Source organism: Syngnathus scovelli, chromosome 2 (genome assembly GCF_024217435.2).
Source record: "Syngnathus scovelli strain Florida chromosome 2, RoL_Ssco_1.2, whole genome shotgun sequence".
NCBI classification, from domain to species: Eukaryota; Metazoa; Chordata; class Actinopteri; order Syngnathiformes; family Syngnathidae; genus Syngnathus; species Syngnathus scovelli.
In genome coordinates this window covers 9084581-9109411 of record NC_090848.1, presented here as the reverse complement: position 1 = coordinate 9109411, position 24831 = coordinate 9084581, and the positions used below count along the sequence as shown (strand labels likewise).

Sequence of the window (24831 nt, the reverse complement as noted above, 5' to 3'; positions counted from 1 at the left end):
CGCATACCACACTTTGAGAATCTGCCTTACAAAAATCAAACAGAACTGTCTGTTTCAAATCAAAACAAACGTGACCATGAGATTGAAAATATTTATTTGTCTCTCAACACGGTCAAACAGTGCAGCAGGTAGGATGAGTGATGCAGTGTGGCAGACCCAAGTAAGACCCCCCCCCCCCCCTCCACATCCCATGGGAGCATTTTAACTGTGAGGGAACGTTTGTTGGCCACAAACATGCAGGGAGGGGAAGCGCCAGCCACCACCTGAATTTGTCCAATAAACTGGCGTCATCTTCTCAGCACAAAGAAAACTCAAACAAAGCAAACGAGCCCAGATAGAAATGCCAGAGAACAGAAATCTCTTACAACTGGAAGTATTTCCCCAAAGAAGAGGATTCTGCATAAATTATTAGAAAAGTCCAATTCAAAGCGAATTGATACTGTACATCCAAGCAACCGCTCTACAACACACACGCGCACGCACGCACACACACAAAGTTTAACAAAATATACAGTTTTACACTACAACTAATCTGTACAATTCACAGCTTGGAAGGGTCCATGTCCTGATTCCTTTCAATCATTTCTTGTGGACAACTTTTGTGGAGAGGAAAACGTTGGTGCTTTTTGGTGATTTGTAAGAACAGTACAGATGCTGCACACATGAAGAAACACGTCAACATAAAGTACAAGCTTGGGAGTCTATATCTTGTGCAAATCTCCCATATTCGACTATCAAGTTTGCAAAAGGTGACAGGAAAATGCTTAATAAAACAAAGGCAGTAACGCTGCTCAGTTTCAGGACTTTTCTTTTTGGTACCATCCAATCATGTCAATAACAGGGTCACGTGATAGCAGCATGAAAAAAAAAACGGATCAAATCTAAACTGGCCAATATGTACAATGTGTCGCGCTTTGCTTCCAATTTTTGGCCCGTGCTCCTTCTGCAGACATCACATTATTTCAGATCAGATAAGGCCGGTGGCAATGCCACAATCAAAGCTTTGCAGGAGGATTCAATTTCACTTGAAAGACTCCAACTATCAAATGCCATCTGCTACATTCTCACCCAGCCATCGTTTCTGGATGCGGTTATTCCTCTCAATATTAAAATCCTGTATGACCAAATCTTGTCTATGTTGTCTGTGAAAATGTGAGAAGAGAAACAAGAACCTGCTGGCCTCCTACTTCCTCCCCTCCTCATTCGCTCAATTCATTTTTCCTTTGCAAGGCAGCAGTGCGTCATACAGCAGAGGAACATTTGAAAAACAATATCATTTGATTATCTGAACAAGAGAATTATCTGTTTTAATAGCACAGAGCTACGATGGCATTCAGAAGCAAAAAGAGTGCCCGCTGCATTGAAAAAGAAAAGACTTCACTCCAGTGAGCTGTTAAATCAAATAAATGTCTCACAGAAGAATAAGTTGAAGGGTCAAGGCACTACATTCCATCAACGTTAATACAGTTTTGTTTCGGAAATTCAGGTGTTTGAATTCCAATTCGGTGTTTAAAGTGTAACCATGTGCCCAGAGAAAATGGAAAGTGCACGGACGAAGATAAATGAGCACATTTGTCAAGAAGCATGAAGTCTTGGTACGCAACACGTGACATGCACACACGCGCAAATGGGTGTCGTCCACCGTCGTTGTGGAGACTGCGGCCTTGGAGTTAGGTAGTCCTGGCGGGATTTGAGCAGAGGCCGTTTCCTGACTTGTAGGCTTGGATTCCAGGTTTGGCCACGGCGGGGAAGGCGCTCGCTGATCCAACGGGCCACCGCTGGGCATAAGGCCCCAACCCACCGTAGGAGCCCGGGGACAGAAGGTAACCGTCGTGGAGCGCCAGAGGCGAGTCGAGACCTCGGCCGCTCGTCGAACTCGTCCGCGCTCTCCCGGCTGTCGACCCGCTGGGGCTCGCGTGGCATTTCATCTGGAAATGAATGGTTGAACCCTGTGAACTTTTCACTTTATCATAGACTCTGAAAAGGCTCTTCAGAATATGTTTGAAGGTACAACAAACGCAAAAACTAAATACATCATAGCGGTGACTTGTTGAGAGGTATTAAGAAGATCCATTTAGCAACGTGTAGGCATATGCTAAGTACCTTGTGCACGGCCGCTGCTGTCGGGCGCTCGACTTTGCCTTCCAGGTCGCGCAAACGCCTTTGTTGTTTTATCTGGTTCAAAGAGGGAGGCGGCTGATGGGCCGCCGTGGCTTCCTTGGCCCAGTCGTCCACCAACTTGTGCAGGTCCTCTGTAAACAATCTTTTCTTATTGTTGCTGTTGTTGGTCTGAACCCCGGCAAGTCGACCGACGAGCCGAGGTGACGGCGGCGAGGGTGTGGCCGAGGCGAGGGACGGCTGCGTCTGAGCCGCGGCGCGGAAAGACGACCCTGAGGAAGACACAAAGGTGTGACGCACCTCTAGCAACACAGCAGCCAAACGATTACAATAGTCACAAATGAGTACACACGTCTAAAATGTCTGCTACAGTATTGCAAGCAGTGACAAAAACATTTGGGGAGACTATCATGCAAAACAAATAAGTGTCAAATGAACACTCTCAGGAACACCAACTACGAAGTGCTGAAAAATCAAAGCAAGACGTGCACAAACGACACAAGGATAAAAAGATTCGGGGGGGGGGACTGGAAGCAAGTAAATGAGATAGTTACTACGACTGCGCTCTTTGCCTAGACATAGTCGTTTCAGTGTGGACCCTATAAAAAGGTAAAACAGCACAAGACAAAACATTAGGCGTAGGACAACAGCAATGTGCACGTTCAGCGAGCGAATGGAAAGGGGGGCGAAAGAAGAGAGTCACTTCAAATTGAGCAGAAAGACTGCAAAGAAAGGCTCAGCTTCTTTTTTTTGGGGGGGGGGGATTTGCTTGTCCTTTCTATCGCTGCAATTCATTGACTGCCATCTAGATTCAGAAACTGAGAAGGAAGTTTTGGACAATTTGTGCTCGGAAGGAATGACGTGAATGAACGTGTGTTCTCTAAGAAAGGAAGATTGCCACAACGCCTGCTCAAACGAACCCCAAAGACGACACAAATACTACTTGGAAACGCTCATGCACTTTAACCAAGTGGAAAGAAAAAAATCATAAGAAGAAAGCAACAGTGATGATACAGCCCTTGGTACGGCGCAGCAGTGTCCCGCCGTGCCCGTCTGGCGGCATGGCCCGGCACCACAGAGTTCGCCCGCATCGTGTATGTCTTCGTCCGCTAGAGGGCGCTCTGTCTTGTACAACAAAGGGGAAGCAGGGCTGTGTTGTGTTCCTATGCCGACTGGCTCTTGGTGCTGTTTACAGCAAAATGCTGGTGGCCTTCTATGTCGAGATCAGGGCGGCCCACCGTCTAAGTGACCCCTTAATTTATCCCCTACCAGAAAATATTCTTTACATTTTTTTTCTTTTCAAACCTAAAAAAAATATTCAAAAGACCCCAATAATCATTCAATATTGTTTTCTATAAAAATGGAAGAAAATGAAGGAAAAATCTCAAGAAAAGACGAAAAATATACAGAGAATATGCAAATACGCAAGGGGTGGCTGCAGTTTAAAGTTGTAATATTACCAATTGTCACTAGATGGTAGACATGTCTTAGTTGCGCTTTACTGCCTTGGACTACTGAGTACTCCTAATCATTTTGGAGGATTTGGAATGAAAACACAGTCCCTGAAAATTAGAAGTTTGCGTGACTTGATTTTTGTCATTTAAGAGGGGGCTGCGATTTATTATTTAATATCCACACCCATCTCTATTCTGTAGTTTTAAAAGTGTTATGTGCTTTTTGTCCATACAGACTGTTGTATTGACGCGTTTAGAGCAAGACAGTCCCAATCACATCATCAGCCCTAAGTGCTAAACGCACAAAGGGGCGACCAAGGGAAAATGAAGAAAAAAAGACCCCAATGTTTTCTAGCAAACACTTTTTTTTTTTTTTGCAGTACTTGTACGGCGGAAAGGCCGACAGATGATGGCTGCGCAGCGTTTGCCGATGGTTGATGTAAATGTCGGATGACTGCAATGAAGGTGGCGCAAAAACGTCATTATTGTGTTGCATGAGCATTGGGCAGCTTTCAAATCAAGATTGCGGGAATGAAAGAGTGGGAAAAGAGAAAGGAACAAATACAAACAGATGGACAGAGACACAGGTCCACTGAGGAATCTAGTGCGTGGTTTGCTACTAGATTTAAAGGTGACTCTCTCTGACGTTTGGTGGTAAACCGTCCAGCCTGTAAAAATGAATATAAGAGGAAAGAAGAGAAGAAACAAGAGAGACACTTTGAAAAAGAGAACAAAGATAGAGATGAGAAACCCCCACAATCACAAATGCACTTGTAGCAAATAATGACGTTCACAAAAGTGATGAATGGGAACAACGACCACAACCAGTCAAAGCAATGTCAGCCCTCGTCACTGTCTACAAGCTGCACCAGGATATTTGCAGTTTTTACTATTTTATGTTGTAATGTATGTGTGTGTGTAGTTTAATAAGGCACACAGCTCAGACTGAATGCTGCAAGATGAGTGAATGGAGGAAAGGAAAAACCTTGGGGTGTTTTTGTGGATAAATAGCATTTTAAAATCAAAACTAAACGCTCAAATGTGTTGATTTTCCGCAATATGGGTCATTTCAGTCAAATTTGAAGGGATTTTGGACCAGATTTCTTTACGCTGGTATCACAACTCATTTTTAGGAAACGTTGTCACATATAGTGGATTATTACATTTGCATGTTTCTGTGTGACATAGATGTGTATTTCATTTCTGTGGAACGCGTGTGTTCTCTTACGTGTACCTTGGCTCGTCAAGTTCGTCGTCCCATCAGCGTGTTGGCCGGCGTAAATGTTGTCTGAGGAAAAAGAGCCTTTCAAGGAACACGGTTGCTGGGTGTGGACCTGCTCCGGGGTTGAGCTGCGCTGATTGCTGGAGCCGGAGCTGCCGCTGAAGCGAGCGGAGCAGTCCGACAAAGCTGAACTTTTAGCCGGTGATCCAGAGGAACTTCCAGAACTCTCTACTTGGTGCAATGAGAAGATGAAAGACAACGTTTCAATGTTGAATCATCACAAATGATCAACTGCGGAAGCCACACACCTGCCCCAGTGGCGCTGAGACTGCTTTTGAGCTGCTGCACCATCGGATTGAGCAATTTGCCAGCCTTGACTTTGTGCTTACTGGCCCTCCGTCGACGGCCACAGGGAGGCGCCGCATGAAGCAGGCCCACATTAGGGGGCAGAGATTTTCCCACCTCTTGGTACAGACGCTCAATTTCACTTCTCTGGAATGCCTGCAGTTCCGATATTTCCTTCATGTGCCTAGCCAAAATTGGGGGGGAAAAAAAACCATGATATTACTTTCATTAGTATGATTAAACATTTTAAAAATTTCTAAAAGGTCAATTTCACATAACATTCTTGTCATTAGATCAGAAATCGACAAACATAACGAGGTAATCATTTTGCTGGTCTTAGCATGGGCGGAGCTAGGATTTTTTTGGGGGAGGGGGCACATGGAGGCCAAGGATATCTCTGGAGGTCCACTGGATTTTGATGGCATGGGACTCCTCATCTAATCTCAGAGACACAGAAGAGCTTTGCGCTACTTATCCGACACATACATGTGCTTTGTATATATGTACAAGTTCAATTACTTTTCCCTCAGCTTCTGAAGTTCTTTTCTCATGTCTGCATCCTCAAATTCGGAGTCATTGTCACTACTGATGTAGGAAGACGGCGCTTGTCCTGTCGCAGGCAAAGGGGCGTGCCCGTTCATTTCCAGTGGTTGCTTGCTCAGCGAATCAGTGCTCTGCTCGCTTTTGCTCCGACCGGAGCGCTTGAGAAAGTCCACCGCCCTCTTGACGAGCTTGCTCCCGCCGTGCTCGGCCCGGGCGTGGAGGCGTCCCGATGGAAGAGCTTTTCCACTGCCGCTGTCCTCATCCGCGGAGTCCGAGTGACGTGAGTGGTGACGGCTGGGAGTGCTGATGGTTACGGCCCGGGGTAAATGGCGTGGCGTGATATCCGGGCTGGACGCGAGGGTAGCCTGGTAGAAGTTTGGCGGGGCAGAGAAGCGGTTACTATAATGAGATCTGGATGCGGCTGGACTCTCAGAATCTGCCGAGGATCTGCCAGCAGTCGTGCAGTCATTCTTATTTCTATCCGGTCCTTGAGAACAACCAGACAAAGTGTTGAGGCTACCCTTGCTTTTTTCCACAGTTGGTGCCGTGGTTGTTGTCTGAAAGAAAAATATTTCCAAACGTTCAATATATTTGCCAGTGTGCATCTTCAGATTTAATCAAATTTGCAACATGACAAGTGGCTTTTCTTAAAAGAAAAAAAAAAGTTGAATGAGAACTTCAAATACCTCTTAATGCCTTTGTAACCAAGGTCTGACAGTAGGTTTGAACACAAAAGACATTTTTACTGAAATCCTGTGTTAAGTTTTATATTTTTTTTTTTGGAAAGTGTGATGTATATGCAGCCCCACACTTCTTTTTAGAGGCAGCAAAAAAACGAGAAGAAAAAAAATATCTTTACGTGTGTACCACACCTTATTCTCTAATTATTACAAAAGGTCCCCAAGTTGAAGCAGATTCAGCATTTTGACAGAGCCATCATTTTTAGGAAATGTTGTCACTACAGCATGACTAAATAGCAATAATCAGACCAAGTAAATAGCAATAATCAGACCAGACTCATGAAAATACGGATTCGTTCTTACTTGAAAATTGCGTGAAGCAGCACTGACAGTCACAGCTCTTTTGATCGAATCCCTATCGGCAGCTACAAGAGAAGAAGAAACTTTTAATAACAGTGAGACAAAGACTGTAAATGCCTTATAAACAGAAATATTGCCTACCCGCCAAAACATCCACACAATCTGGCTTTTCAGGAATCTGAGGAAACGACAAGTGCAGCACACAGGCACACAATTAATTTACCAGCAGATGATCTTAGGAGTCCAATAATACAGTATGCACTCTCCCTCCTCATTAGCGCCCAACAAGTTATTGTGTCGGTGACCGATGTCAATAAATGAGTGCAATGCTACAATCGGCAGATTATATTGGCGGGTAGATGAATCGGTTGAGCTCATTGAGTGAAGCTGTCACACGAACACACAGTGTTTGTTGTTTACCACTGGCTCCTCCTGTTTCTTGAGCGGCAGCGCCTCGCTGCTACGGCCATCCGAGACTGACATTGAGCTGAGTGCTTCCGTGGCTGCGGTTTGCGGGTCGGCCGCGGCACCTGAAGGCTGCGAGGGAGCATGCTCCTGGTAGAGCAGATTCCTCAACTTCTCATCCAAAGTCTTGATAGTGCGATCGGCAAATTCCAGCCGGCGCGGCCCCTCGCCGTCCGACTCCCCGGGACCTAATGGAACCGAGGTCTGATGGGCTGGACTTTGAGGTTGAGAGGCGATCGGGGCCGCTGGCGGCGCGGTTCCGGGACAGGGTTGCTGTAGGACCACTGACGGGTGTGCAACGCGCTGTATGGGGAGCTCGGCGGTAGGACTGGCTTTTTGATGACCGGTTTGTACGGTCAAAGGTGCAACCTCCGCCTTATCCACAGTCTTCACATCCAGCGAGACGGGTGGTACGAAAGCACAGCACGGGATGTCGCTGACTATCGACACTGCCGAGACGCAGGCGTCTTCAACGGGAAGGCCCGCCCCCTTTGCGCTGTTTTTATCTTGACTGATAAGAGACTGCGGCTGCCGGACGGGGCAAACGCTTTGGTCTTGATGCTGCAACGGCGCGGACGAGGGGCCTCGTGAAGATGGGAGAGAGGTCGACACGGCGGGTGCGTTGGTGACGGCGTCGACCGCGAGTGAAGCAGAATTTTCACATTCTGGAAAATATCAAAGACGAGAGTTATTTAAGAGCAGAGCTACGGCCATGGAAAAAAGGGGCTGAGTCCTTTGTGTTGGATGACACAAAATCAAAGCTCCAATAAAGGGAAATCTTCAATTGGAAGGTCTGATGATTTATCAGCAGCAGGCAGCACGTACGCTTCTGGCATACATACCCCGATCAGTTGAGCTGTGACACGGAGTCTTCTTGTCTTGCTCTTGGACCGGCATCTCAGCCACTGGGCAGATGATGAACCAGCGCTTGCCAGTGTGAAGCACTGCCAAGGACAGAATAGAAGAACCTACAGTATAGCGTTCACGGAAAAGTCTACACACCCCTGCTACAAATGCCAGGATTGTATTATACTGTGGTTATAAAGGCTCATGAGAATGCAAATACCAGTACAGAGGTGTTAGAGTTCATGTAAAACTGAAACTCGAGTGTAGATTCTTGTGGAGTACAAGGTGGCAAATTTTGGTCTCACCATTTTGTTGGTAGACGGGCTGTGGTGTGCTGGGGGCACAAGATTTCATTCCCTAAAACGGAGAATGGAAACTAATTGAACATGTGACACATTTTGTATTATTTATTTAGTCTACTATGTTTAATACAACTATTAACTTAACTTAGCGCTGGTCTCACCTCCGCTAGCATCGCGCCGACCCCTTCACCCGCGGGACTGCTCATCTGGTCGGAATTTCTCTCCGCCTCTGTGTCTTCACTTAACAACTCCTCAGCCTTGTCTACGATGTCTTTGAGCTGCTCAATGAAAACTTCTTTCTCCAAGTGTAGGATAAAATCGTTCTCCACCTGAGGGGATGGTTGGTAAAAGGCGCCTAAAAAAGCAACTTTTGCTTTGTTTCCTTTTTAACAGAATGCAACAAATATTGTATGCACCGCCGGACCACGAAAACTAAGAAATTGATAGCTTTGTAGATTTTGTTAATTTAAAAAAAAAAAAAAAAACATTCATAAGATTCTTCCTTCAAATGGCCTTCATAATTAATTTCCTACAAACCATGTAAGTTGCGATCTCTTCAGGCGCGTCTCCATCCAGGTCAAATTTGAACGTGACCATTTTGTGATTGTGCGTTTCCAGTTGACACTCAACCATCTTATCTCCAGTGTTGCATACCTGCAATGTGAGCGAGGGAAGCATATTTGCAGTTACGATGAGCAAAACCGGAAGATGTTTTTGTTTTTTGTTTTTTTGGTAACGCACGTTTAGCATGCTGAGCTTTGGCCTGCTAATCTTCTCTTGGCGAGACCGAGTGCGTGTTGACCTCCGGTGGTGTTTGCGGATTCTTCCTTGGCCTTTGCTTCCGTGTGTCCCCTCATAGCCGTCACTCATCTCCTTTCCTGAAGTGGCATCAGAGTTGACACTGGTTCGAAAGACACAACAAGGACAAGTAATTGGCTGGTGTTACTTTTTTTCGTCAACATTCAACGTCTGGCAAAGATATTTGCAATCATGGTGGTATGAAGAAAAAAAAAAAAAAAAAAAAAAAATCGCTGATGATCAAATATGACGGATGAAGAAGAATGCTAGTAGGTACCTGTCATAGCTTTGTCCACCAGTGTGTTTTTCCATAACTTGATCCTACAGATAGGAGACAATCCAGAAAAGGCAGAAATAAATTCCCACAGAATAGTTTCAGCAGAAGCTACATGAGCTCCCATTTGCTGGCTTTTGTTTACCTATTGCCGATAATTGTTTTTACAGTCTGCCTTGATGTCCATGTGAGCCTTTTTAAATGTACAATGACTGACTGACTAGCTTTGATGCTCACTGAGATTTGGACACATGCCAAGAGGCAGCACGCTTGAAGATCAATTAAATAGCGCAAATGGAACATTATTGGTGAGCAGCGCAGTAGATCACCTCATGCACGTCAATCATCATCAATTAATTTGTTGTGGAGGATTTAAAGAGGTATTTTAAGTGCTCAATCGATGTTTTTCACCAAATTCCACCAAGACGGCAGCCACTTGTCCCAATGCTGTTAACACATGAATGTGGCTGCCCGCACTTGCAGGTGGCATTCCTTTATCTTGCGGCTCTTTGTGCCCACCCAAAAGTAGGAGATGACCATATCAAACGTGCAAGTGGGATAGACGTCAAAGTGCAGGACCGAATCTTTGTGAGAAAAAAGTTAGATGTTTACATCTGTGTTGGCCTCAGCTGGACCTGCGTCTCCTGTGGGAACACTGAACTGCTGTTGCGTCAGACCGGAACTTGTCAATGTCCTCTGAGACTCGTGGCTCAGAATTTCCTTCTTCCCCGATTGGCCAGCAGCGACAACCTGGTCTGAGGTAGTCTGCGCAGGTGTGGACAAGTGTGCAGGCTGGGTGAGAAGGTTCATCTGCTGGACAGGTTCTGGGTGGCTGCCAATCAACTTCTGACGGAAAGAGAAAAGAACAATCAGCACTATGCATAACAGATACACACCCACCCAAAGTACCATTTTGTTAAGTTCAGCACTTAGCCATCTTCATATTTACCTGCATGAGAGCGCTGCCATTTGTGGGCGGCAGTGTGTTGGGAGAGAGGGCGGCGTGTGTGTAAATGGGATGTGAAAATGTAGGCTCGGAACAACGGGCGTCATCTCGCTGCCAAGCAACGGTGACCTGAGCATTTGCTGATGCGTTTAGCGGCATTTGAGCCAAGACGGGCGAAGGGGGAGCCTTGAGCAACACTGGCACGGATGCAACTAAGACATTTTCAATGAGAATCGGGGAGAGCGGTGAGACAGAGGGGGTCACAGGGAGAGCATGCCCCGGAGAAAGGAAGACATGGTTGAGAGTAGAAGAAGACACTGAAGAATGAGGGGCAGTGTGTGAGGGAGGGAAGGAGGATTCACAGTCAGTGACAGCGGCCATCACCTGGACAGTCGGGTACTGTGAACAAGTCAAGGAGAAAACAAAAAGACAATGGAAAGGAAGACTTTGACTGACTTTGTTTTCAGTTAACAGATGGCAGTCCATAAGTAAGCCAGGAAAGAGAGTAAAGAAGGAAGGAAAACAAGAGAGGAACATGAAGAAATTGGTAGCCCACCTGAGATGAGAGTGCTGTTGCTGCTGCTACCGCTGTTGCTGGTAGCGAGGTTGAAATCTGCAGCGGCTGTAGCCGCTGGTGGACGTCTGCCTCAGCCAGTGGCTGCTGGACGCAAATTGTCTGGGTTGGGAAACTGCTTGCTGAATGGGGGCTCTGGTTCAATCCCTCCTGTCTAACCAATGGCACACTCTGCAGATAATGAGGGAAGAAAACCAAAAAGAAGACTGAAGGAGGACATCCACTGCTTACAGCTAAACAGTGTTGTGCACGTGACCGGTAATTAGCAGGAAGTTTGGGTTCAAATTGACTTTTGCGGTTTCAGGCATGGTAGAAAAGTCACCTTTTGAGTCAGGTGAGTTGCCTGGCCATGAGGGAGATGGGGACCTCCTCCGCAGGTCGTAGTAGACGACTGCCCAGGCAGATACGGACTCTGAGCAGGTACGGCATTGATGGCAGATTGTGTAAAGCTGACATCAGGTAAGATCGCAGGAGAATATTGTTGTTTTGTGTTTGCAGTCTGGTCCTGTTGGACTTCGGACTGGGATGCGTCTTGGCTGGATTGCGGCGCGGTTGTCTGTGCGGGCTGCCGGCCTTGCTGCTGGGGAGCGGGGCTTAGCACTTCATGTTGGAGAAGACGCTGTGACGTGATTTGGTGCTGTGCGCTCTGCATCGCCTCCAGCTGTGTCTGAAGCCCGTTTTGTGGCTGCTGCCTCAGGCGTTGTTGGTTCTCTAGTTGAACGGGCATCTGCTGGCTATTAAGTAGCGATGCAGAAGCGCTCAGACCAGTTTGGGAGCCATCTGGAAGCAGCACGCCGCCACTGCAAGCGTGCGACAACTGACATTTGGCCACGGCCGTCATCGTCGAGGACGCACACGTAAGCGGGCAACTTTGTTCCAACCGCTGTGCCGGGAGAGCCGTGACGGCGGCTGCCGTCTGCGGTTGATAACCTGACACGGTGTGAGTCTGCTGCTGGATCGCAGCAACGCAGTTCAAAGTCGGTGCCTCCCGATGATGACCTTGTGTCTGGTAGCACTGCGCTCCTGCGGGAATACTTGGAGGTGGGTAGCAGTCGCTGGCGGCAGGATGGGTGTTGGATGAGCATGAAGCGGCCTGACTTAGGGTTGCAGCACTGGGTTGGCATGCGTAGGGCGAAGCGGGCTGGAGGTATTGGTGAGATGTGAGCTCTGCTGCTTGATTCTGGTGACCCACAGAACTGGCCTAAGGATACAAAGGAAGAGAGCTAACATGAATGATATTGTACCGCTCGTTTTCTTCAATACATTCTTGCACACAGTCAGACAAGAATACAGTGAAGGCAGACTAAAAATCAGGACAAATAGGGCCAGAAGAACTAGTGAGGCTAAACAAAAAATTGTTATTATCTGTGTGGATTGGAGGGAAAAGCAGTGAAAGTTAATCAGCAAGTTAATATTGCCTGTTAAGAGTCAGTGGTTCTCAAATGGGTGTACAGGAATCCACTTCGGGGGTACGTGAGATTTTAAAATCCATTTAATAGTATGTAGTATCTGTGAAAAAAAGAGCTTGATCTTTTTTTTTTTTTTAATGAACTCAATAATTGGATTTCAAATGAATTATTTTTGCTTTTATTTAAAACTAAGTCAATGTTTTTCTTTGAGAGCAAATCGGTACTATGATCCCATAGGAGGACACTTTATGTTGATTATTTTTATGTGAAGAAGTCTTTGTTCATAATGAATCATTTCTTTTTTTGGTTAAATATTCTATAAGATAGACTACTGCAAATTTTGTTCCAATGCTTAATGAATCAGAGACTGAGGGCTCATTATTCTATTTTAAGTCTGGTTTGGGGGTACCTGGCTCAAAAAAAAAAAGGTTTTTTTTTTTTTTTAAGAACCACTGTGTTAGAGAATTAACAACAAACCATTCGTTTGCATTACTAGCAAGCTTCCTTTTGAAGATCATGCTCAGCTGTGGGAATCTAAGCAGCAAGCGGGACCCAGATGGTGGAAAGGAAGAAGATCCAGGGAGAAATCAGTGAGTCTACTACTTCCACCTACCACTCCCATTGCAGCGGCTACGTGCTGCTGTCTTGCAAAGGATCTATCCTCGCAGACATGAAGACATTCATCTTCCCCACACAAAGTAGCCTTCAGGTGATGATGATTCTTCAAATTGCCATCTGGGGCAACAAAGCGATTCCTGTGGGAAGCTGAGAAGTGAACGCAGGCGGGCTGGGCAGAGGCAGCACGACCTGGCGCTCCTTTTTGGTTGATAATATAGAACAGGGACTTTTGCAGCAGGAGCAAGTCTGAACAATCGCTTGGATCTTTCAGATGTCCCAAAGGAGAGCAAGGCAACGTTCCCACTGAGAACGCTGTGCGTTTGGACGCACATGGACAGTGCGGCGGTGCATCAGAAGACGCAGAACGTCCAACCACTCCCCGGTGGTGGCTGCTGTGATGACACATTAAATTGAGGAGCCCGCTTATGTCAGAGTGTCTGCGGACCCTTGTCACAGGAAGCGTCACGTCTGATGAAGGTGAGAGGAATTTCTCTCCACTGCTGACGGATCTCAGAGAGAGTTTGGAGGCGTCGAGTTGAGCTAGGGGCTCAAGATCATAAGCGTCTATAATGGGAGCGCTTCCTCTGCGGGCTGCAAATCCACAACAAGTACCACGTTCCGGGCTCAGCGTGGCCCCGCATTCTTTGGCCGTTTCACAGGAGTGAGGTCGATCTGCCGGAAAAGCTTTACCTGGCTGCCGCTGATTGAGAAGTGGACCATAGGGCAAAACACATGTTCACTCGTGGAGAACAATCATTTCTCCATAAAAACCCGACGGAATCATGTGAATAGGTCGTTTATCATCAAGTAAAGGTGCTTTAGCAATGGCACGTTGTTGTTTTACACCTTTGAATATACAAGTCAACTTGAGTGTGTATGCTCCAGGTACAAACCTGCTGTGTTGCCATGGTGATGGGCTCCAGCAGGGACTGGTAGAGGACACTCTGCTGGCTGCTGTGGGAGTCGGAGTAAACAGTGGAGCCCTTGCCACTGTCAAAAGTGCCGTCTGCTACAGAAACACAAAATGATGATGATGATGATGATGATGATTGATGGACATGACTATCTCACAGTATGACAACTTACATGTGACTGAGGTGAAACTGGCCGGCAGGGTCCGAGGTTGGTTGTGCTGCTCGATGTCGGCTTGCGGCTCCAGCAAAGAAGGTTGCCCTGCGTGCACGTCCCGAGAAGGCGCACCCTGACAAGATGCCTGCTGGAACGCATGGCCGCCGTCCACTTGATGAGTAGCCGACGCTGTTCTTTCTCTTCTCCATTTGATCAGTGCCACGCGGTCCCGAATGGATTTCCCTACGGTCTTCACATCGCTGTCATGGAAAAATCCAGAGTCCACCTGAAAAAGACAAAGGCATGACTCATTGTTGTTGTTACAGAGTGCTGAAATAGCTGCTATCCTTAAAGGGCAAAAACAGGGAAAATGGCGGAAGTGTGAGAATATTCACATAGATTACATCTGGGCACCGATGCAGCATAAAAACGTAAAGGTTGTTTTAGTTGGTTTACTTTCATCAGTAGCTTTCATATCCTGTGGGTAAAGAATTCATTAAGCCAAGATTCATTTCCTTCAGTGCGGCTCTTCTTGTTTTTCATCATATTATTGGTAGCAGCAGTATGACTGCTTTGCCTTGTGTTGTTGATTTCATTGCAAGTGTGAATTTCCCTCGGAGATGAATTAAGTATCTGTGGCTCTATGTATCTGAATATGTATGAGTGAATTCATTAACTTTGTGACATTCGATCGACAGTGGACACCCGCATAGTACATTGTACCTTTTTTTTTTCTCTTTAATACAGTGGATTCCCTGGGGGGGGGCAGGCTGGCTTGTGAATAGCAAAAAGCTGCATATGATAACCATGCATTGAAATGCATTGTGCGAAAAAAATAATTAAATCCAAATTTGTCAAAAAAAAACATATCAACAAATCATAATGGGAGGGACCTCTAAAATATTAAATGAATATTCAAAAATATTGAAACTAAAAGGGGGGGGGGGATTCCTTCATAAATGGTCGTATTTATGCATGAGATAGGGGTTGAAATTTGGGAGTAGCGGTAACTTTAATCCCAGAGAAAGCCACAATGAATGCAAAACTAATCACCAGAGAAGCCAAGTGGTGAGAAATCACAAGTCTCATGTTGCAGCCAAGTTAGCACCCATGACACCATTCTTTTGTCTGCACTATTACTCCCAGACAACAGTTACAAGGTGGACGTGTCTAATCTTTTCCTCAAGAAAAGCTCCAAATTGAAAAAAGCCATTTGGTCAATCACATGATCCCTTTTCTCATGGAAGAGTAGTACATGAAATAAGTTGCAAAAATGTATTGACATACCATCTCTTGTGCCACCACCTCGGGGACTTCCTTCTCCAGGTCAAAGGTGAACTCAATAGCCCCACTCTCCTTATATTTGCCTTTCAATTTCTTGTGATCCTCCACCCACAGTTTGAGGGCGATGGAGGTCTTTTGCCCGTCGTCCTCCTCCGCCAGCTCCACCCTCACGCCCGTGTCCTCGGCAAAGAAGGCGTGGTTCAAGAGGTCTTTGATGGAGTATCTGTTAGAAGATACAGTCAAACCCGAATCAGTCATTGTTGCTCAAAGCAAGATTGTTAACAGAGCTACGGCGAGAACAGGTGACAGTGGTTTACCGCTCTTCTCTCTTTTGGCAGATGCACTCCCCGATAATCTCTTTGATTTCAGGATCCATAACCTTGTTGTAACTGGCTGGCTTGACTCCCTAGATGGAAAAAAAAAATTCAACACGTGGAATGAAAAAACTGACTACATTCCGACTACATTTAGGGAAGACACCAAAAACTGTCCTGTCCTAAATGTGCTAAAGATCGTATTGAACAAAAACAAAAATCTAAATTGTGCCTTCGACTTACACTTGTGACTTTGCGATAAATCTGCGCAGCATTCTGACATTCCGAGTAGGGATATTCTGAGGTGGCCATTTCGAGCATACACATGCCAAAGGCGTAAACGTCCACAGCTTCATCATAGTGCTCCTCGTACATCTCCGGGGCCATGAACTCCGGAGTGCCTGCGGCGAGAGTTGGAGACACACAGGTCTTGGGCACGCTTCTCTGCTTACACAAATGGCTGCCGCACCGACTTACCTATGACACTTTTTGCAAAAGAGGCAGCTTTCAGCGTGGCCAGCCCCAAATCGCCAATCTTGACCGAGCCCGTAGGGCCAGTGATGAAAATGTTATCGCACTTGAGGTCCCTGTGGATTATGGGAGGGGTTCTGGTGTGGAGAAAGTGAAGGCCTTTCAGGATCTGTCTACACCAACTTCTTAGCACCTTGGGCTTCATCACCTTAAACCGCTTCAGATACCTGTACAAGAGGAGGCGGAGGTTGAAAGTTTGTTTGGTAGTTGGGAATCCCTTTTTATCTGTACTCACGTTTTTAACGTCCCCGATGTCATAAGCTCCGTAACCAAAACGATGCACTTCTTTCCTTTAAGAGGCGACTCCCAAAAGTCGTAAAAGCGGACAATGTTTGGATGTTGGAGACCTTTTAACATCTCAGCTTCTTCCTTGAAGCGCTGACGTTCCACTTTTGACAGTTTACGATCCTGAGTAAAAAGGACATTATTAATATTATTATTATCATAAATGGTTGGTCAGAGAAAGTCAGAGCTGAGCCTTTGGGTCAAAGAAATGCATCTCTATTTGCTTTATAACAAATAAGCAACTGCGAGCAAGACCAACTAGTAAGGATGTGTTACGTTTGAGAAATTTCAGTCAATTTCTTTACCTCACAAAAAGACTCTTCAGCAATGTGAGTCATATGAAGTTGATAGAGATGTTTGCCACTTCAGGAATGTTCATCAGGGTTTATCGAGGTCAGATCACATTTTATGAACCATTTATGCAGCAATGCAAGAAATTGCAGAGTGGGTACACATCCATTTTCTTGCAAGTGGACATCAATCTGTCAAACCAATTTTGCTTTGACATTGCGCTAGATCAGCAGCCACTGCGACTAAATGAGAGCTCAAAGGGTGTGTGTGTGTGTGTGTGTGTGTGTGTGTGTGTGTGTGTGTGTGTGTGTGTGTGTGTGTGTGTTGGGGGTAGTCACACCCTCTCCCTCCCCACTGCAGCAAAAGGCTTTGTGTCATCGATCTGTTCCATCTTTCTTCATTTCCTTCGATATATTGCCATCTCACTGTCCACCTTCCATCCCCCATCACAGCATCCAGCCTGCCCCTCTCTCTCTCTCTCTCTCTCGCTCTCTCTCTCGCTCTCTCTCTCGCTCTCTCTTTGCACCCCTCAAAGCAGCCACTCCCTTCGATATCACCAGCAACCCCCCGCACAGACACGAAACGAGGAGCGCAGAATTTGCTAGCTGCACCCTGTCCCATTCCCTGCAAGGCATATATTGGAAGCACTGCTCTACTGATTTTATTTTATTTTTTTTAGCAGTGGGGCTTACATAATCATGACCCCACCCTCGCGGGGATGGGCGACAAACTCAAAGGCTCGGAGAGATTCAATTATTTACCCCTCACAGTGAACTCCAGTGACATGAAACAGTACAAGGTTGCCCAGAAATAAGAAATTGTTTCAAATGGAGCGGTGAATGGTGGTATATTCCAATGACAATGTGGCTAGCGTGGAGGTGTCTGTGTGTGCGTGTGTGTGTGAGTGTGAGACTTAGGCTGCACTCTTCTGAAGAGGCATGAATAATTCACCTCTGCAGAAACCGACAGTGGCAAGCTGAGCAACGGAGGACCGGCTGGGTCCACCCAAGTTGGGTGCTTAGCTTCCACAATCTAAAAATGACGATACAGAGCGCGGATGACGCTGCAGCAAGCAAGAATAAATATAACTCAATGGAGAAAATGAAGTGATGCTGTCATCTTGCACAAATTCTTTCCCCCCTTTTGGCAAATCCACCCTGGTGTGTTCCCCAATTACAGCCAACACGCACATAACCTCAGTGAGCTCTCCTCACAGTAGACAGTGAAGCTTTTACATAATTCAGAAGCCACATGTAGGCCCAGCATGGTGAGACACCGAGACTCCCCAAAGACCGGCCAAAGTCACTCGTGTGCAAGCTGGACAAAAGACACCACAGGAGCAGACAATGCCTCAGTCAGCCATGAAAACAGCAAGAGAAAAATTCCAATTAAATTCAGATCATGACTGTACAGTATGCGCACATGTTTTCAGAACGTGGGCAGGCCTCCGCAGAGAGGAAGTAACGCCGGCCGGCTGCCACGCTCCAGGCGACGCGCAGCCCATCGCGCTTCGACTGGACAAAGGCCAACAAAGTCCGAAGGGGTGCGATCGCATCATGTTAGTCACAAACCGATTACTAACCAATACTTGATGAGGACATTAAATCTTGAAATTGTGATGAAAACATCGAATATTGCTCAAAAACACCAAGGTTTTTTGAACACGAGATATGTCTCAAATGTATCCCTTTTAACTTGACAGCACTAACAGAATAAATCCAACGTTTCAACACAAACAAGACAAAATTACTGTAAACTAAATCTCTTACCTGTTGCATAAAAATGCTAATGCCAACAAATACGTCTTAGTTCAGCCAACATGGATTATGCAGTTGCTCATGTTATGCAACACAAATATTTCAGGACACAAAATGTTCACAACAGCATTTGCTTACTAGCTATAACTTGCATATAACTTTAAAGAGGAAGCCAATATTTTCTTTGCGATAATCTGTTGTATGTGGCCTCACTAGTCTAAACGCACTATTCTTTTAATATTGCGTTTGTGGAGTTGAGCAGCAGAATTCAGCCGCTCTTATCCATCTCAGTGGGCGACCATTTTGCCACTTGCTGTCGACTGAAAATTACATCGCAGTCGCCAAAACACAGGTCACACCTTAATCAAGACACATCAGTTTTCTGAAGCTACGCCGTGATTGGTTGCTACCTGTGATGTCATATTCAATTGACAGCAAGTGGCAAAATGGCTGCCCCCTGAGGTGGATTTTGCCAGTTTGTCATATTCCTCAAATGAAACATTAATCACAACAAGACAGTCATATGCAAGTCTAAGAATATTCTGAGCCATATAATGTGTCAACTATGGCTATTTTTCCAACATAAACACAACCAGATATAAATTCACACCTCACACCTTCGAATAACGGCCATTAAAAACGTAACCATGCCAATACACAAGGACTCAATCGACTTATTTACATATCCACTAATATAAATCAACAAAATGGGGAGAATACAACAAGTTACTATCTCAAAATTCCACTGATAAAGTCTACTATTCTGTCCTTTTTTTCATTTCTCAATATGAATGGATCAGTAAAATGCTTGGAGTAAAATCTAGGTTAACACAATTTTGTTTTGCGCAATGTACTACACTACCTAGGCGGATATTTATGCACAGTCTGCATTTTCATGACGAAGCAGCAAGGCTGCAAAAAAACAGCATCGGTGCGAGTAACCAGCAGAAGCAAAGGCATGACAGCTGGTGATGTTAACACACCCACATACACACACACAACATAATAAAATTAGCCACGAATAGTTGTGGTGCTGCGATACGCAGAGTGGCGGCGGAACCCATCTGCTCTGACGCTCAGCTTTTTATATCAAGGTGCAAGTCCAGCCTGGCTTGATGGAGATGAGGAGACTGTTTCACACAGCTCCTTTAGACAGCTAATTTATTTTCCTTTTATTTCGTACTCATAAAAAGCTTAGTGACAAAGAGGTTAATCAGGTGTATCTTAGAGTTAGCAATTACTTCTTAACATCGAGATTAAGCAGTAAACAGCCTGACTCAAAAGATTATGGAAGGAATTCCTGGAATCCGGAGGGGGTACTGTGACAACTAATTGCTTATTAGACTCGATGGCAGAAGTGAATTTTTTTGCCAACAAATGTATTTAATCTGCTTTTGCTTTCTTGTGACGAGGCATGTCATGTGCCTCCAGTTCCGTCAAGTGCCTCAAAACATCTACTAAGGATTGTTTTTATGGCTTTTACTGTTGATGTTTTTGTATATTTTAAGCACACGCACGACTGTCAAAAACATGACCAGTTTCCTCTTCCAATTACGTTTAGTACTTTAGAACGGAGGCAATAGTGAGACTTTGGCTAGGGAGTTGGAGAGGAGCTTTTTCAAAGCTTGCTAATCAGGTACGTTGGCCGAGGGAGACAAGTAAAAAAAGGCAGAACAGCAGCCCTCAAGAACCAGAGCTGGACATGCCTGTTCTAAAATTATTTCAACATTTGATCCATTTGCGTTGTGATTAACCCCTTTATCGACTGCCGGCTAGAGGGAGGATATTCGTATTTGCCCCAAGGGAGGCATAACAGAGCGCAGAGCTTCCTGATGTGTTTGCAATCTTCAGCATGCAGGCAGTGGGATGGCGTGACCGCTGTGGGTACTTGGCATGACATCACCATCCAAATGATGTCATCCAGTGTCTACTTTTTGTCAGCCTTCACCTCTAACATCTCAAGTACAATTGCTTGGGAGATGTGCTGCTGTTTTGTGACACAAAAGACTGCAATGTTCTTAGAAAGAGCGTCTAGAGTTGAGCCAAGATTAGTGGAGCTCCATGTAAACTTCCTGCAAGGGAGAAGCCAAGACATAATCCAACTGCAATCCCCAAAGGACTCAAATCATTGTTGGTTCATTCCTTTGCACGGTCTAAGCAAATGATTCGCCTACCGAACTAAGTAAACAAACAAATCTTTCCCAGGTCAATGATAGTTGCTGATTCCTTTTCTGTTTAAAACCGTGACAATTTGAATTTTAATCAAGTTAAGGGAGTGGAGTCAATGGCAGTTACTAAATTATATTTTCCTGTTTAAACTAGAACTAAGCAAGTACTGATACACTTGTGACAATACCAGCCTTATTTGAACACTATTGCAAGTCATCATCTGCTTCAGAAAGAAAGTTCTTTGTCATTGTCTAAAATGAAATTGTATATACGGTATACGGAATTGAACATCCCTAGTTTCAAAGTAGGCAACTGTTAGTTGCTGTGGTTTACCTGCAGCTCACACCAGGCAACCTCCACCCAGGTTTCCGTGTCCAGACCCTTGTAGACGGTCTTAAAGGAGCCCCGCCCGAGCTCAATGTCAAATTTCAGGAAGCGTCCTCCCGGAGAGGTGGCGACGGCCTTCATCTCCGCCTCTTCCTCCGTCTCCTCGCTGGCTGCCTTGATGGCGCTTTTACCGCCATCGCTGCACGTGGCGTTCAGTGCATCTCCTCCGCTTTCGCCCTTCTCCTCATCACCTCTGCCATTTTCTTCTTTTTGCCCAACTCGAGTCTCGGTGCCAGAGTCCTCCCGTATTCCGCTGCTGGCGCCTGGCGTCCTGCCCGCGACCGTTGGTGGGGTCACGTCCAGGAGCCGGCCGTCACATTCGGTCGCCTCCGAGGCCTGCTCGTCCGCGTCCGAGAACCACAGGCTTCTCCTGATGAATCTCTGACGCACGATCTTCTGATAAGCGGAAGATGGGTCGCTGCCGCCTCTTGGCGCCGAGCCTGCCGGGCTTCCGTCAGCTGTGGCTTCACGAGTGCTTATTTGCGGTTCAGGCTGCCTGCTGGGGGGGCGGTTGATTCGCAAGCGCTCCTCTGCGTTCAGGCTAGTTTCCTGCTCCATGCTTAGTCGTATGTTCCGTCGCTCCGGCTAGCAGCTCACACGCGCCGTGGGCGAATTTGCCGATATGCGGCACACACATCAACACCTTCGGTTTCCATTCGTTGACCGAGTCACAGTAGTCTGAAGCACTCGACACCTCTGACAACACCGGCATGGACGGCAAACACCAGCTTGAATCCAATCTTGAGATCTGTAACAGATATGTTGCCAGAGGGTTTTAGTCAGTCCACTATACACTGAAAAAAAAGTTTAGGGTTAAGACAAAAGGATTGAGCATTAAAATAGATGCTTTAAAACAAGCATTTCTTAAAGTGACAGTGTTTCTGCCATCTAGTGAACCAAAGTGCATTGTATTTGTTGCACATACAGCGGTCATTGATCCAAAAATGTGTGATCTGGTGATTTGTCTCCTTCGAGCGTTCAAGATGGCAGCAAAACATGTCAGCTTCCGATAACGTGAGGCGCGACTCATATAAACCTTTTAGCAATTAGGAGATCAATGATCACATAAAAAAATGTACATTGAAGGGATGGAACATAGCTTTTGCATATTACTGAAATTCAAAGTGGTTTTTTGAAATGAAAAAAATAATGAAAGAGCAAAAGGTACATTTAAAGCTTCGCATTTGTGTAAATAAGGGAGTCAGTGTGTGCAGGGAGTCAGTGTGTGCAGGCATGAGTTGTTCGATAACAGCTCCTGAATGAATGTGAACTTGATAACCCCTCGTGGGAATAAAGAAACGTGAAGAGCATCAGCGACTGTGTCATCCTTGGGCACATTTATCAGAACGTTCCGATATCATCAATTCACCACCTGTTGCCAAATCGTGCAGCAGACTCATTTATGACTTGACACAATCAAAGTAATTCACACCTCACACTGTAATCAAACTGAGGTGAGATCATAATTAGGATATTTCAATCCCATATTTTTTGTGGGATTTTTTTTTTTTGGGAGGGGGTGTGTCATGAAACGTTTCATATGCCACACTGCACGAGTGTGATGTGGAAATGATTTAATTTCACGTAACTGGACTTACAAAAGAAGTTATTCAACGACGGCAGATGAGTCGTATGCCCACTTTTTATTTACATTTTGTACATTTGGTGGTGTGCAATGAGATTTTTATTATGTAACAAAATGGCTTGGAATAGTGCAGGTTGAAAATTAAAATAGCCTTCCACGTTGCTCGTTTGCTAGCTTAGGCACAAGATTGCATCCTTGCCTTCTTGGCAGGGGCGTAGGCAGAATGAGTAATATTAGAGAGCTCCTTTGAACCACGCCGACACATTTATACGTCATATAGACATTTCTAGACAAATATAAGCAAGACGTACCTTGGTCGTCCCAAAAAGGCACACAGGAGCACGCCCAACGTCCTGCTTTTAGGTGCTGATGGTCACGGCAGGTGGCATCATCATCATCTTCATCGTCATCATTGCAGCCGTTTATCGTCGAAGAAATGTGCACTTTGAAATTCCATGTTTGGCGTTCGTCGTTTGCTATTTTCTAATCGACGTGACCAGGTGAAAAGCGTTCTTGGAAATGTTCTTATTGCTTGGATGCTCTCGTTGACCCTCGACGCAATTCGCCGCATCACTCCTCCTCCCTCAGCGGCTGTTTCTTAAACATGGGCGCCTACCGCCCAGCGTACGTCGACAGATATACGACGCGGAGGATGTGCTCCTGTACTTGTCACTCTCGGTTCAGCTTCTGCGGCTTGCGATACAATGACGCTGCCCGGTGCCCAGCGTCAGTGAGCGGCGGCGGCGCCCACGCTCGTTCCTTCGACTAGCCAGGCTCCACGGCGACGCCCCTCCGGACTAGCGGGCCGGCCGACCAATCAGGCGGCACGCCGGAACTGCACAACAAAAATGAACTGACCCAAGTGCGAAAATATAATCGTGCTTAAAGCTCCACCGCGTTACTATTTTTAGTAAAAAATAAAAAAAATAAAAAATTATAAAGTCCTCAGCCAAACAATGCCTATCAGCACCTGAATTTTGCATGACATTCCCACAGTGGCGCACCAAAAACGGTGCAGCCGTTCCTTAAAAGCTACCTAATCTAAATTATTTTATGTTTCTATAGCTGAATTTATTTTACACTATTATCCAAAGATTCTTAGGCTATGAGGTCGAGGAATATCAAAGTTCAAACTTTGAAAGAAAAGAAAGAACACAAGAAGATCTTGTTGTGCACGTTGTGTTCTTTCTTTTATCTCTTTTTCTCTTTATCTCTTTCTTTATTTTACACATGCATTACTCAAAATAAAACAGCTGTAGCAATGAAAACCCCCAAAACAAGTCCAAGGCCTATTTTCAGTCCTCACAGCAAGCAGCTGGCAAACATCTCTCTCTTTATTGGTGTGGTGCTGTGTCAAAATGACTTGTCGTCCCCCCACAATTACGTATATAGTGCAGTATGTGAGCGACTCAAGTCACATTGTACGGCGGGACACCAGAGGCAATTATGCAGGCTCTTACTTTGTTTCCACTTCAGTAGGCAAGAGGAACACATTTACATAATATTAGCACAGCTATCACATGTGATGTCTCAAGTGAAGTTTCCATTTGACTTGTACTAACAGCTACATATGGATTTAGGCTTCAGCAGGCTAACCTATTAAAAGCACCATTGAATTTCAAATGGATGTCTCGACGTTGGCAAGGACGACGAGCAGGAGCGTCGCTTCAGCGGACTTAACGGTCGCGCCTTAGCTTACACGTGTAAAATGAGAAAATTTCTTATCGCTCAATAAAATGTGCAATTGGACATGCAATTGGTGTACCTTGTCCGAACGGAGTGGTCCGTCTTTCCCAGGCAGCCTGCGTTCTTTGTGAGTTTGTTTGCAAGCCATTGTTCTTGACCTTTTTTTTTTCCAGTTGCGCCTCCAATGTAAAACATTTTAAAGGAAGCACGCCATGCCTCTTATTTGAAAAGAGTTATAGTTAGGTGCTAAGTAATACTTTTTAAAAAGTGTGTGTGCATATCAGTTGAAATTTGTATCCGTGTTCACCAAATATGGCCTACGTTTCCTGTGATGAAATATGTTTCTTATCCAAAACCCGTCAATAGATCTAATATCTGAAAGAGTTGAAAAGTTCAATTGCGATGAAGGAGCACGCTCTACATTTTGCCAACTTTGTTTGCTATGTGCAATTGTTTCATATCACCTGCTTGTTTGCTTTGTTCGTGCAATGTAATGTTACAAAAATAAAAAGACTACTGA

At 45.5% G+C, this 24831-nt stretch overlaps 1 protein-coding gene across 11 annotated transcripts; it reads right to left on the bottom strand.

Annotated features, from left to right (window-relative positions):
• Positions 1 to 79: 79 nt before the first annotated feature.
• On the bottom strand, positions 80 to 23436 carry LOC125989457 (serine/threonine-protein kinase WNK2). Of its 11 annotated transcripts, XM_049755857.2 has the most exons (31): positions 22937 to 23432; positions 20987 to 21788; positions 16387 to 16559; positions 16098 to 16318; positions 15864 to 16021; positions 15624 to 15712; positions 15310 to 15529; positions 14041 to 14308; positions 13848 to 13963; positions 12950 to 13654; positions 11501 to 12128; positions 11250 to 11458; positions 10910 to 11098; positions 10357 to 10752; positions 10020 to 10253; positions 9411 to 9454; positions 9077 to 9236; positions 8873 to 8989; positions 8497 to 8664; positions 8339 to 8390; positions 8030 to 8131; positions 7143 to 7852; positions 6864 to 6900; positions 6726 to 6787; positions 5659 to 6239; positions 5103 to 5323; positions 4807 to 5022; positions 4142 to 4240; positions 2673 to 2717; positions 2104 to 2390; positions 80 to 1928 (listed from the first exon to the last, which is right to left on the bottom strand). In XM_049755857.2, exons 2-31 carry the CDS (start codon positions 21596 to 21598, stop codon positions 1671 to 1673), a joined length of 7377 nt encoding a protein of 2458 aa, XP_049611814.1. In that variant the 5' UTR covers positions 21599 to 21788; positions 22937 to 23432; the 3' UTR covers positions 80 to 1670. The 11 variants fall into 11 exon arrangements, with proteins under 11 accessions (XP_049611814.1, XP_049611812.1, XP_049611813.1 ...); XM_049755855.2 differs by having other exon boundaries at positions 11250 to 12128; XM_049755856.2 differs by having other exon boundaries at positions 11250 to 12128; positions 13848 to 13960.
• Positions 23437 to 24831: the final 1395 nt, after the last annotated feature.

Bases quoted from the DNA above. Each gene is read 5' to 3' on its own strand.
- LOC125989457 (XM_049755855.2), bottom strand. From the start codon at position 21,598: ATGGAGCAGGAAACTAGCCTGAACGCAGAGGAGCGCTTGCGAATCAAC. The intron at 13,964-14,040 runs GTAAGTTGTCAT...GTGTTTCTGTAG, and splicing joins CAGTTTCACCTCAGTCACAT to CAGACGGCACTTTTGACAGT. The intron at 6,788-6,863 runs GTAGGCAATATT...CTTCTCTTGTAG, and splicing joins TTGTGTGGATGTTTTGGCGG to CTGCCGATAGGGATTCGATC.